Here is a 13,247-nt window from a genome sequence, read left to right on the forward strand (position 1 = left end):
TTTCTAAACTCCACAATTTAGGATTAAATATTTATATTGTTCAATAACAATTCATAATAGAAAAATATAATACAAAATGAATGCTTGTCAGTTTGAGCCATCTTGCAATTCATGTGGAAAATCAGAAAGAGCCTCCTCTCCCTAATCAGATACTTTACGGGTGATTAATTGGGGCAGGTGATCATTATTAACACATAAATCACCTGAAAATTAGAGAGGAGTGTGATCCCTTTAAGATGTTAATTTCTTCTTTCTTGTGACTGGACTCATACCTCTCAAATGATATCAAAGATAGAGATATGCACTTTGTAATACTTTCTAATAACACTCTACTAGAAATTACTTGGTGGTTGGATGCATCCTATCGGAACAAGTGACCCCTTGTTTGAAAGAGGAGATTCTCCTATTTCAAATGGGGATCACTTGTCCCTCTAGCTGCTAGAGTCTAGCACAAACAAGAGGAGAAAGGGCTCTTTTATGCGGATCTCTGCATCTTTCTCCTGTACCCCATTTGACACAGCAGGCTCCCTTGTACTGTGGGAGATGATATTGTAAAGCCTGCCCCTCAGCTGAAGACTTGCTAACAAGGATATCGTTGCAATGGCAGAGACTCCCTTATCCTGTCACCACATATGCACTCAATAGTGGCTTCACCTACTCACTATTCTTTAAAGGGATATTGTACTGTAAATTGTTTTCCCCTTAATTTGTTCCAAATGACTTGTTATAGTGGCATCAGAGTATTAAAAATGCTTGGGAAATGCCTATTTTTTTTAATATGAAATAGCTGTTTTTGCTTATTAAGGCATCAGTCCATTGTTCTCAAAAACTTGCCCTTATAAATGGGCTGAAACTGCAGAAATAACAAACCTCATAATCGTAACCGTCTGTGTATGCATTAATTGCTCCATATCTTATTGATCCGTCTTTTAGAGAGCAATTGAAATGGAAAATTGTATTACCCATCTCTTCCACACCATACTGAGAACGTGCTTGCTGCCTCTTGTTTACATAACTTTTCTGTAAAGAATACTAAAGTATTCATATTTTCAGTATGGGTGCTATTTGTAAACACTTTGATATACTCCAGCATTTAAAACGGATTATTGGGAGCACTTTTAAGCAGAGAAAAATGTTCAGTTCAATTGCCCTTTAAGGAGGATATCTACATAAAACACTGTGCAATGGTGCTTGTTTGTGCACATGGGTATGTTTCTGAACTGATAGTTGCCTAAATGTCGTACATTGAATTATATTGACAAAAACATGTTGCTTTCAAAGTGTAAACATTTACAAGTCTTGTAGGCTCCTTTTGCAGTGAAAAGGTTAATTCTATTCTTAAGTGTACTGTGACTAATGGCTGTCAGCTTGCTTGTAAAGTAGATTATCTGCAAACTTTGCCTATAATGCCTCCTTAATAAGATCTAATATACAGAATCAAGACTGTGGCATTGTTCATATTACTAGCTTGTTACAGCAGGCATGTCCATGTTTTAGCAGTGCTTTCATACTTGTGCTAGTTTTTGTACCGCAGTTAATGTGTGATAGCGTGAGTATGGCCTTAATAGTCACCAGTATGTTACCAGATTCAGTGTATGGTTAGCTTTTGTTCATCACCATATCACTAATTGTTATTAACAGTAACTTATAAAGTGCCAACAGATTCTGCAACGCTAATGGCCGACCACCCTTGTACATTGTAAGAATCTGTTGGTTTTGTGTCTTGTGCAAGTTTTTACACCAAAGGTCTGCCTGTCCCAGTGTTTATGTAGCCTACCAGCTCCCATCCTTGCCTATCTCATTTTCACTGCATGTAACGCTCCATTTGCCTTATTGTTGATCCGGATCCATGTATGGTTTTAGATCTGTGCCTATAGCAGGTTTGCAACCACTTTTATTGCCAAAAAGTTGCTTTGTTGAAATGTCTGTTATAGGATATTTCTTGGCAACCTCATGCTTCTGGATTTGTGATCCCATTTGTATTTGCTTCAATAGTGACAGGTGGCTTCTCTGTCTTTTTTTCTACACACATAATTTGTTACTAACTACTAGTAGAGCTGTTGTAGTTTTTTATGCCATAGAGCAGATATGCACTTCCCTGGCTTTCGCTTGCAAAACAATATTTCAATATATTTAAATTATATGGATGGTACAAATTTCTTGAGTTTTATGTCCCTTTAAATTGTGTAAGAAGTTGTTTTTTTATAAGGGGGATATTATTTGTGATGCATATCTGATGTTTATTTAATGTCTTAAAAAAGGAAATAATCCTAATTTTGATGAACACACAGGAATATTACTGCTGTCCAAAAAAATGGGCTTGCTCCTACTGTGTGAACAAATTGGAAAGCCTTTAAAGGGATATAAAACCCACATTTTTTTCTCTAATGATTCTGATAGAGCATGTGATTTTAAACATCCTTCTAAATTACTTCTATTATCAATTTTCCTTTGTTCTTTTGGTATCTTTTGTTAAAGAGTGGGGATGTATGCTTAAAGGGCCACTGTAAGTAAATATTTTCTATGCCTGTTACTAACTAACTACCCCAAATACGCTTTTCATCAATAGCATTTCATTAACATATCTCTACCGTATGTCAGAAATCTTGTCTGCAAATTTAATTGTTTTCCAAACCCACTCCGCGGGTATCCTTTGCTCTGTACCAATCCGTTTACAATACCTAGGTTTCAAAATGGCGCTTTAAACACAATTTCATTGGTTTAAGTATTTTGAACACTCAGTGCTGAAAATAGTGGGCAGGATAACGTGACATCATCGGAGAATAAAGATATAACTTTTAGAACGTTATGAAACTTCGTTTTGGAGAAAATATAGGTCAGCAGGTTTTAATTAATGTTTATTAACTTTAATATGTTAGTTGTTTACCTTAAAAATTATAACGGAAAGTAATCCTTTAAGAGCCGGCCAATTTCTGGAGCACTATATGGCAGCAGTTTTGCACGAATGTTATCCATTTGCAAGAGCACTAGATAGCAGCACTCTTTCCTGCCAAGTAGTGATCCATATGCCTACCTTGGTATCTCTTCAACAAAGAATATTATGGTAATGAAGCAAATTTGATAATAGAAGTAAATTAGAAACTTTTTTAAAATGGCACGCTCTGTCTGATTCACAAAAGAACATTTTGGGATTTCATATCCCTTTAAATTAATAAAATTGTTAATTTCTCAAATAAGTCCTATGAATTAGAGGAAAAAGAGTCATATAGTTCCTCCTTAGAAAAGGTTTGACACCCTTTTTCTAAATAATACTAATTTACTTCTATTATCTATTTTGCTTCATTCTCATGATATCCTTTGCTGGAAAGCATATCTAGATAGGCTTAGTAGCTGCTGATTGGTGACTGCACATAGATGCCTCGTATGATTGGCTCACCCATGTGCATTGCTATTTCTTCAGCAAAGAATATCTAAAGAATTAAGTAAATTTGATAATAGAACTAAATTGGAAAGTTGTTTAAAATTGTATTCTCTATCTGAATCATGAAAGAAAAAATGTTAGGTTTAGTTGGTTTGTAAAAACCAATACTTTTGTAGAGCTTGTGATCAGTTTATAGTAATGGCCCTCTTTATATTATTTTGTATTTAAATTCAGGTTGCTTGCAGATAGTTATTTCATGCAAATAACTTAAAATGTACTTTTAAACCATGCATATGTCACTGACGCAATGTTCATTCATTGTCATTTTAACCTTTTTTTTATTTTTTTGTTTCCTTTTCTAGGAAATGACAGAGGCCTTGCAAATACACTTTTACTTCAAACTACAATTGTGAGTTCACTGAATCTGAGAACATTGCTTTTTCCACTGTAACATTACTAACTACCTCAACACACAGAAGACGAGGGAATTTCCAAAAGCAAATCTGTGATTTTTACAAGCTGGCACTCTGAGCGTGTCTGCAACATGCGCGAGAAGACAACATTTGCAGTATTAAGAGCACTTTGAGCTTTTTGCAGACTGGATCTGTCAAAAAAATATATATTTTCAGAAATTATATCTTTTTTTCCCCCCTTTTTCTTTTGAAGAGTTGTGCATTGTTTTACACTCGCTGTTGATCAGTGTTTTTGTTTTTTGTTTTGAGTTTCTTTTTTATGTCACGTTCTGTATATCTAATTTTTGCATTTAATGAATTCTGATTTTTTTTTTTTCCTGCTTGCCCATTTAACTTCTTTAAATTGACTTAGTTCATTGAGTGTCTGTCTGAAAAGCAGCAGAGCAAAAAAAGTTAAATTGTATGAAGGGTTAAAACAATTGACACCTCCATAACAAAGGCGCATGCAACATTTTCCAGATACTTCAGCTGGCTTCAGAAGTACAAGTTGTGAACTGCAGCAGGGCTGCACTGAATACTAAAAATCCCTAAGTCAGCAAATCTGCTGCCTTTCTCTCTGCTCATACAGATTACACAGAGACTGCCTTTTGGAAATGCCTTTTACAAAACCTATGTATGCAGAACTCCTCTATTATTTCACGTAGCTGAGCAATTGGAAGCATATATTTTTGTGGCACAGCTATTTTAGGTTTAGACGCCTGCGAATATAAGGACACCTATGTATTGCTGTAGTGCGCAAGAAAGTAAAATGGACTACAAGAGGCGTTTTTTGCTTGGCGGGTCCAAGCAGAAGGTACAACAACATCATCAGCAGTACCAGATGCCTGAGCTCAGCCGGACTCTGAGCGCGCCTTTGGCATCAGGTACCGCTGGATCTTCTCTAGCTTCCTTGGCTAATGCAGGGAGCTGCCCTCACTCCTCTGCCCACACCACCCCAATTGCAGACATCCAACAGGGTATCTCCAAATACCTAGATGCCCTCAATGTTTTCTGTCGCGCCAGCACTTTCCTCACTGACCTTTTCAGTACAGTTTTCCGTAACTCGCACTACTCAAAGGCAGCTATGCAACTGAAAGACGTGCAGGAACATGTCATGGAGGCCGCCAGCCGACTCACTGCAGCAATAAAGCCCGAGATAGCAAAAATGCTGATGGAACTGAGTGCTGGAGCCGCCAATTTTAAAGACCAGAATGAGTTCAGTCTGCAGGACATTGAGGTTAGTATCTGCAGCTCTTTAGTACAGATATGTTTTTATTTATTCAGGATTGTCAATATGTAAAAACAGTTGCCTAAATCTTTACCCATCTTGGAAGGAATTCTTGCTTTTAGAGAGTGGAAATAAAAGATATTTCTTGTTTATTATGACTAGATGCAGCATTTAAATATATTGTTACTTTTATGAAAATTATGATTTGACACCACAAAATACCTGTAGGTTTGTAAAGTCATGATACTGTATCTTTAAGTGAAAAGTTTTATAAGTAACAAATCAAGTTTAGCCATATAAATAACAGTATGTTCGAGGTTGGTTGGTATGGTGTGTGGGGGGGGGGGGGAATCCTGAATCCATGGATAACTGCAAGTAAGAGTGTTGGGGTTGTTTAAACACTAAATAAAAGCTAGATAGAATAATTCATTCAAAGAAAAGATTAGTCTGAGAATAACATGTAGATGTATTTCCTTCTAAATACAGGGAGAGTCCACAGCTGCATTCATTACTTGTGGGAATACAGAACCTGGCCACCAGGAGGAGGCAAAGACACCCCAGCCAAAGCTTAACTACCTCCCCAACATCCCTCATTCCCCCAGTCATTCTTTGCCTTTCGTCACAGGAGGTTGGCAGAGAAGTGTTGGAAGTTTTACGGAGTAGTTCCTTAGGAAGGGTATCTGCCCTTCGGGATGGAACTGCAGTTTTAAGTAGTCTTGTCAGCCTCTCAGTGAGAGCATTGATGAAAGTTAGAGTCTGGAAATGCAGGGAGAGTCTTTCTGTGAAACCATCCAGACTCAGATTAACAGCTCCTATAAGCAATCGGCATTGACGAGTTTCGCTGCCTGCTGTCTTCACTTAAGTCCATGTCAGAGGCACTGCTACTATCTGTCAAACTTGAAGAACTGTGTTGCTGTTCCACGGAATGGACTCCAGTAAGATCGTTTAATTTTTACACACATGTTAACGATAGATAGAAGATAGGGTCTCAGTGGGACTCCTTTATCTTTATGGAATCAAGGGTTAATATCTCCTGAGAGGGATTATTGAACAGTGGGGTCTAGTTAATCATGTTTGTTACGTGATTTTGACTGCGTATGTGTAGGAGACATTTTGGGGTCATAGGCTGATACGGAACATACAGGTTATTGAGCTGCGTAGTTTTATTAAGCTGGCACGCTTTTCCTTAGCAGGGGCAGTCCTGCATGAGGCACCATGTGTCTGGGAGTAGTTGCGTCTTGTTTTCCATTTCCGATTCCCTACCGAGGGGCTGCGGAGAAGAGTTAATTTCTCTACCTGTCTGGGTCATAGGACGTGGTGAGTGCCCCAGCCATTGGGTTTTAAGGTGCCAGTTATTTTTTTTGATAACATTTTTAATTAGAATTATGGGGGATACTGATATTCTAGATTTTGATACCTGCGTATGTTGTGAGAAGGCCTGGTAGACCAGCCTGCTCAATTATGTTCCGTATGCCGCAATAGGGTGTTCTCTTCTAACAATGTTGAGATGTTAGAGACCACTGAGCTGTCTACCTCTGAGGATTCCTCGTCCTGTGAGGTGCGCTCCCTAGAATATTCTCCTATACATGCAGTTTCCCTAAGTACCATTACTCCTTCGTCTGACGGAGACTTTTTTCCACTGGCTGTTACTGCGCGTTTTCGCATGGCCATCTCTGTGGCTTTAGCGAGTTTGCCTCTTCCTGCTACGTGCAAGCAAAGGGTTAATCCACACTCTCCTACCCATGGGCCATTGTGTAAAACGACGATTGTGCCCGATCAGTCATCTGGGGATGCGATTCCCTCTGAGGATTCAGAGGTAGAACCTCCGGGGTCGGAGTCACCTGATTTGACTCCTCTGACTAAGGAGGATTTGGAATTTAGATTTAGAATGGCACGCCTGCGTTTACTTCTGAGAGAGGTTTGGCGATGTTAGAGGTTTCCAGTCCTGATCCGTCAGGTGGATCTCAGTCCTCTAAATCAGATAAGGATCTTGATTAGACGAGCGGAGAGGGTTGGATCCAGTGTTTCCTCTAAGGCCAGATTTTGTGAGTGGCCCAGCAGTGAAACCATTAATAAGGTAATCCTACCTTGCTGCCTGCATTGTGTAGTGTTTGCTAACTGCATGGTGTGGTTCGCTAATTAACTGTTTCACTGCTGGGTTGCTCACAAAATCTGGCCTAAGAGGGAACACTGGTTGGATCCTCTTCTTTATCGTCTATATGTATATAGTTATAGAATACCAGTCCCGAGCTCTATGTGGGGTTGTGTTGTTTAACAGACAGGACCTGTTTGTTTTAGTTTGCACACCCTTTTGACGTCCCTTTTTTGTGTGTTTTGGATAGTTTTTGTTTTAGAGCTTGGGGGTCTTGTGGAAACTCTTTTTAGGACGATGTTTTGTCACTTGGTTTTTTTTTTGGTATATATCGACTTAGATGATTGTGATGGTTGGAGTCTTCCGATGGAAGCTTCTTAGGTCTCTGTTCGGGGTGATGATTCCCTCAATTATCTAGAGATAAAATTTAAGCCTCAGAGCTTATTTTCTTATTTTGTTTATTCTCCGTTTTCCTAGCACTGCTGGAACTTAAATGGCCAGTTCACTCAGGAGAGGGGATTACTTAACAGCAATAACATTGTATTAACAATAAAAGTAGATGAATAAACATATAATGTAATATGATATTTGAATATTTTTTTTACTTTTATACTTCTGTCCTAACCGTTGTGCGTGACGATCCTGGGACGCCCTGATAAAAGGGCTCGTCAACAGCACTAGATCAGCCCACCCCATGACCAATTTGCGCTATTTGGCTATATGCAAATAACAGAAACTTTGTAATGTGTAATCTACATGAAACGCGCTCCCTATCCATCAGTGTACTTGCAAAACTAGGGGATACAATACATGCCAAGCCAAAATTAGCACACAAGAACCCCATAAATTCCTCACAAGTGCATGGTTCATGTGCACCAACAATAAGACAACAAACTATGCAGTGATGATCACGGACACGTATTCTCTGAGACAGATCCGCGTCATTAGGGGGCTTGCGCATGCGCAGTGCTCTAGCGGACCTAAGCAGCGCTAAACCTACGTATTAAACTTTTCCTCCGGGGTAGAGGTAAGGGATTAAAAAAACGGAGATTTAAAAAAATCATTTAGACATAAGACTTGTATATGTAAAAATGTAACATCTTTCTTTCAAAATTAGTTTGTTTTTTGGGTGAACTGTCCCTTTTAAGAATTTGCCGTTTGTTTATGTTTTTTATGAGAAGATGTGTCGAACCCTTGATGACGGGCAGCACCTGTTTTGGGTAATAGTTAAGTCTGTTCTTCCCTTCTACTCTTGAGTAACAGCTCTTTCTAGTTATTCTGGTCCGGGCAGAGCAGGTCTATCTATACCGTGGGACAGGCAGGACCTGTCTTAGGTTCTTCTGGATGGACTCTTGGGCTGGAGTTGAGTTTTCATTCCGTCTTTTTTTATACTAGGTGACTTTTGGAGTCTTTTCCTGGTACTCTTGGCAGTGTTATTACACTGTTGGTGACTGCTCCAATAAGGAGAGGAGTTTCTTGTCCTTTTTGGGTCCGATGATTTTTTTAAGCAGAGCTTATTAGATCTCTGTTCAGAGAGAATACATGATTCTCTCTACCTGGATTAGGAAGAGGGATATCTTTCCTGTCTAGAGCAGCCCAGTGTAGCCTGGTGGTTATCTCTGTTTCTTTGCAACTTGAAGGTTGATGGTTCGAATCCAGCTGCTGTTGCTGGACGTCCATTTACAACATCCTTGTTTAAGCAGGTCCGGTTCTTATGGACCGTTTTTCTTCTGGAACCTCGTTTGGATCCTAAGTTTTTTTTTTTTTCTTTGGGGGGGGGGGAAATCTGGGGTTTAGTGTGGCAGTAGCCTGTGTCTAGGTGTTGCGGTGGCTCCGAAGTCTTGGTGGTTCTGGTTTTTCCAGCGTCTGCTAGTAGACTTTTGGGATTTGCTTCCTGCCGGTTCCATCCTCAGAGGTGGACCTAGTCCTGTGTTCTGGTGTTGGCACCAGGTTGGATCCTTTGGATGCGGCTTGGTCTGTCAGATAGGAAGGCTCTTTGCCTTAGAGCTTACGAAGTTAGAATTACTTAATCGGCATCTGCTCTCCAATTCACCTTCAGTTCTTTGTTGGCGCTGTGGTGGGGGGTGATGGATTCAGCCCAGGCAGAGTCTTCGACTATCCAGAGGTTTTCGAATGTGTATCTGAGAAAAGCAGATCGAGTTTCTCGGCTGAGGCCCACAGGACTAAGTGGCCTAAGAGATTAGTTCCCGGCCTAGCAAGCTGAAGGCTTGGAGTTTGAATCCTGCTGTGGCCGATTTTTCTTAATTCTGGGGAGGTCTATTTTGACCTTCTTCTTTTCAGCCATGTCACTCTTTTTTTCGAGGATGGCTCGATCCTATCTGGAAGTGCGTCAGTGAGACTATTACTCCATTTTTGCCGCTAGTTCATAATCACGGTTTAGAGGTTCGCTGCCATGAGAGTTCCCTTGTTGCAGGGATCTACCGGGTCAGGGTCTCTTTGCGTCTTGGGATCTTTTCAGTCCTTTCCTTCAGCTCGTACCTGGTTCCTCGTCACCTATTTTAGGCATGGAGAACTCCCTCTCTTTTTGTCGGGCGGAGCTAGCTTGTCCTGACTCTGTTCTGGATCCTGGAGTATTCTTCTTCCCCTGTAAAATGAGCTGGTGAAGGGCTTGTCTAGCTAGTTCTTGTTCGAAGGGGCAGCCTGCAAGGATAGCCTGTTGGTTAGCTTAGCTGCCTGGCAAGCGGAAGGTTGCAGATGGATACCAGCTGTGGTTCCTTTCTCTGGTATGTGTTTTTGCAAGCAGTTTTGCTCTCTGTTTGTGCTCCGGTTCCAGAGGTTCATTGATCTTCCAGGGGTTGTTGTTTTTGCTAGGGCACTGCCTGCGGCAGAGCCGGCAAGTCAATTCCTTGCTCCTTTTGGGGTTGGATTTATCCTTCAGGAGTTGCATCAGGTTACCTTTGTACCTGTACAGGAGGTGGTATTTAAATTCTTATTCAAGGACCTATTTTGTCTGTAGATTGTTTTTCTAGGTGTCATAGTTTCTATGTTGCAATTTGCAATATGTTCTTCCTTATTGTGGTCTCCCTTCTAATAAGGCTATCCGAGTTTTTTTTTTCCCTAAGATTGCTGTATTTCTTTTCCAAATGGGAAGAGGTTCTTCTTTTTTGGGGAATCTTACATTGAGGATTCTGTCAGACTTCATTCTGTCAGACTTCATATCTGGGGAGTGCAAGGTTTTGGAAGCTGGTTCACTTCGTCCTTGTTGGTGGAGTAGTATTTTTCGCTGGTTCTAGGAAACAGCAGGACACAAGCCGCCTCCAGAGGTTTTTGGCCCAGTTTGAGTACAGTTTCATCTTTTTTGGTCTCTGACATGAGATCCTATGGTTCTGATTGTTGGGCGGCTGCTTGGTCCTCCTAACATTCTTATTCTTTTTATTTTTTTGCTTTCTATCAAGGAAGCCTTCGGGAGTTTGGTTTTCTTGCAGGCTGTGGTGCCCTTAGTTTGGGCTGCCTCTTATTTGTACCCTCCCGTTAGCATTTAGTGTCCTCTGTAGCTTGGGTTTAATTTCCCACAAGTAATGAATGCAGCTGTGGACTCTCCCTGTATTTAGAAGGAAAACATAAATTATGACTTACCAGATAATTTCCTTTCGTTCGATACAGGGAGAGTCCACAGCTCCCGCCCGTGCTCTCCAGTGGGCGGCCCTAAATTTAAGTTTTTTTTTTTTTTCTGGCACCTTTTTTACCCTGATATTTCTCCTTGTTCCCTCGGCAGAATGACTGGGGGATGAGGGAAGTGGGGGAGGTATTTAAGCCTTTGGCTGGAGTATCTTTGCCTCCTCCTGGTGGCCAGGTTCTGTATTCCCACAAGTAATGAATGCAGCTATGGACTCTCCCTGTATCGAAGGAAAGGAAATTATCTGATAAGTCATATTTTGTTTTTTAAAGTTTTATTAGTTGTTTAAATAGGGACAAAAAAAGTGTAAATGTTTTATGTCTGTAAAACAATGGGAGCTGCCATGTTGTAACTTAGGTTACTAGAATGTGCAGCCAATGTCTCTGTGGAATAGAACAGTGTTCTGCACTTCCATTTTTAATAGAAACTCAAATGCTCACAATTTCAGAATAGAATTATAGGAAAAGGGGACATATAAAATGTTTAACTATGCATACTAAAACAATTTTGCGGCATACGTTCATCATTTATTTTGCCCCTTTTCATGTAATTTAGCGTTTTGTACATTTTCTTATTCTCAGAACATGGAATACATCCTGCTGACTTATCAAGGCTAACCCTGCTACACATACCCCACTAGTTAGCTTTACATGATAACTGCAAAACAATGCACTTTATTTTAACATAATAACTGTGGTTAGCTTTGTTGTTGGCCTGCTGAAATTTGGATAGGTTCCTCCAAATAACGCAAGTGGTGGGTGGAGTTTGTTCATCATAAACTGCCGCAAACAAGATGTTTGTTTTACAAATGTTTAGACTTAGCCGATATGTTATTTTATAGCAAGACAACAGCACTGTCTTGTAATAACAAGGTGCTTCCTGTTCATTTAACAGATTATCAGTATATATTCTAGTTCCTTAGGTTGACAAACCATGGAGCTCAATTATGTTGTTGGGACACTAACTAAAAAGTTAAGAAATATGTTACAGTTGTAACGGCTGATATACACAACTGGGCGCTGTGTATTGAGAAAAAAATAGACTTTCATAGATATGTATATGTGCATATTACCAAATCCGGAAATCCAGAATTATTCTAAAATCCAGGAGTATTTTTTAAAAATAAAATTATCATAAATGTAAAATTTTCACCATTCAGTATGACAAAAAACAAGCTAAAGACGCAGGCATATAATATTGTGTGTTCTAAAATGCAAATTATAGTCTATAATACCTTTCTGATTACAGTACTGTACTATCTTTCTATAGTATTTGAAATGATTTAAATCTACCTTTTAGGTTGCATGTATAAGCTGTATATTGTTGTTTACACTTGGTCCTATTTTGCAAATGAACAAATATTCCAGAATCCAAACCTTTTTTTATTCCCAACCAGCTTGGATAAAGGGTTTTGTACCTGTATTTAGTAGAATGTGTATTATAGGAGCATGGGTGTACTGTGAATTTTTACACCTGTAAACTATGAAATCTTTCTTTCTCCAACATTGGTGTATCCGGTCCACTGCGTCATCCTTACTTGTGGGATATTCTCTTCCCCAACAGGAAATGGCAAAGAGTCCCAGCAAAGCTGGTCACATGATCCCTCCTAGGCTCCGCCCACCCCAGTCATTCTCTTTGCCGTTGCACAGGCAACATCTCCACGGAGATGGTTAAGAGTTTTTTGGTGTTTAAATGTAGTTTTATTCTTCTATCAAGTGTTTGTTATTTTAAAATAGTGCTGGTATGTACTATTTACTCTGAAACAGAAAAGGATGAAGATTTCTGTTTGTAAGAGGAAGATGATTTTAGCAGACAGTAACTAAAATCGATTGCTGTTTCCACACAGGACTGTTGAGATGAAGTAACTTCAGTTGGGGGAAACAGTTAGCAGTCTTTTCTGCTTAAGGTATGACTAGCCATATTTCTAACAAGACCATGTAATGCTGGAAGGCTGTCATTTCCCCTCATGGGGACCGGTAAGCCATTTTCTTAGTTAAACATAAAAGAATAAAGGGCTTCAAAAAGGGCTTAAAAACTGGTAGACATTTTTCTGGGCTAAAACAATTGCTTTACTAGGCATATTATGCAGATTCTAACTAATTATTGGTATTATAATCTTGGGGAACGTTTAGAAAAACGGCAGGCACTGTGTTGGACACCTTTTTCAGATGGGGGCCTTTCTAGTTATAGACAGAGCCTCATTCTGGGACTGTATAGGGGTTAAATGTAAAAACGGCTCCGGTTCCGTTAATTTAAGGGTTAAAGCTCTGAAATTTGGTGTGCAATACTTTTAATGCTTTAAGACACTGTGGTGAAATTTTGGTGAATTTTGAACAATTCCTTCATACTTTTTCACATATTCAGTAATAAAGTGTTTTCAGTTTGAAATTTAAAGTGACAGTAACGGTTTTATTTTAAAACGTTTTTTGTGCTTTGTTGACAAGTTTAAGCCTGTT

At 39.5% G+C, this 13,247-nt stretch overlaps 1 protein-coding gene across 1 annotated transcript in view; it reads left to right on the plus strand.

The window, feature by feature from the left end:
• GARRE1 (granule associated Rac and RHOG effector 1) overlaps positions 1-13,247 on the plus strand; it is a 481,286-nt gene that overhangs the window by 100,482 nt on the left and 367,557 nt on the right. Inside the window, 1 exon segment of the mRNA XM_053701459.1 lies at positions 3,745-5,071. Coding sequence (XP_053557434.1) covers positions 4,574-5,071 — 498 coding nt within the window. The 5' untranslated portion in view covers positions 3,745-4,573.

Source organism: Bombina bombina, chromosome 1 (assembly GCF_027579735.1).
Source record: "Bombina bombina isolate aBomBom1 chromosome 1, aBomBom1.pri, whole genome shotgun sequence".
Lineage (NCBI taxonomy): Eukaryota > Metazoa > Chordata > Amphibia > Anura > Bombinatoridae > Bombina > Bombina bombina.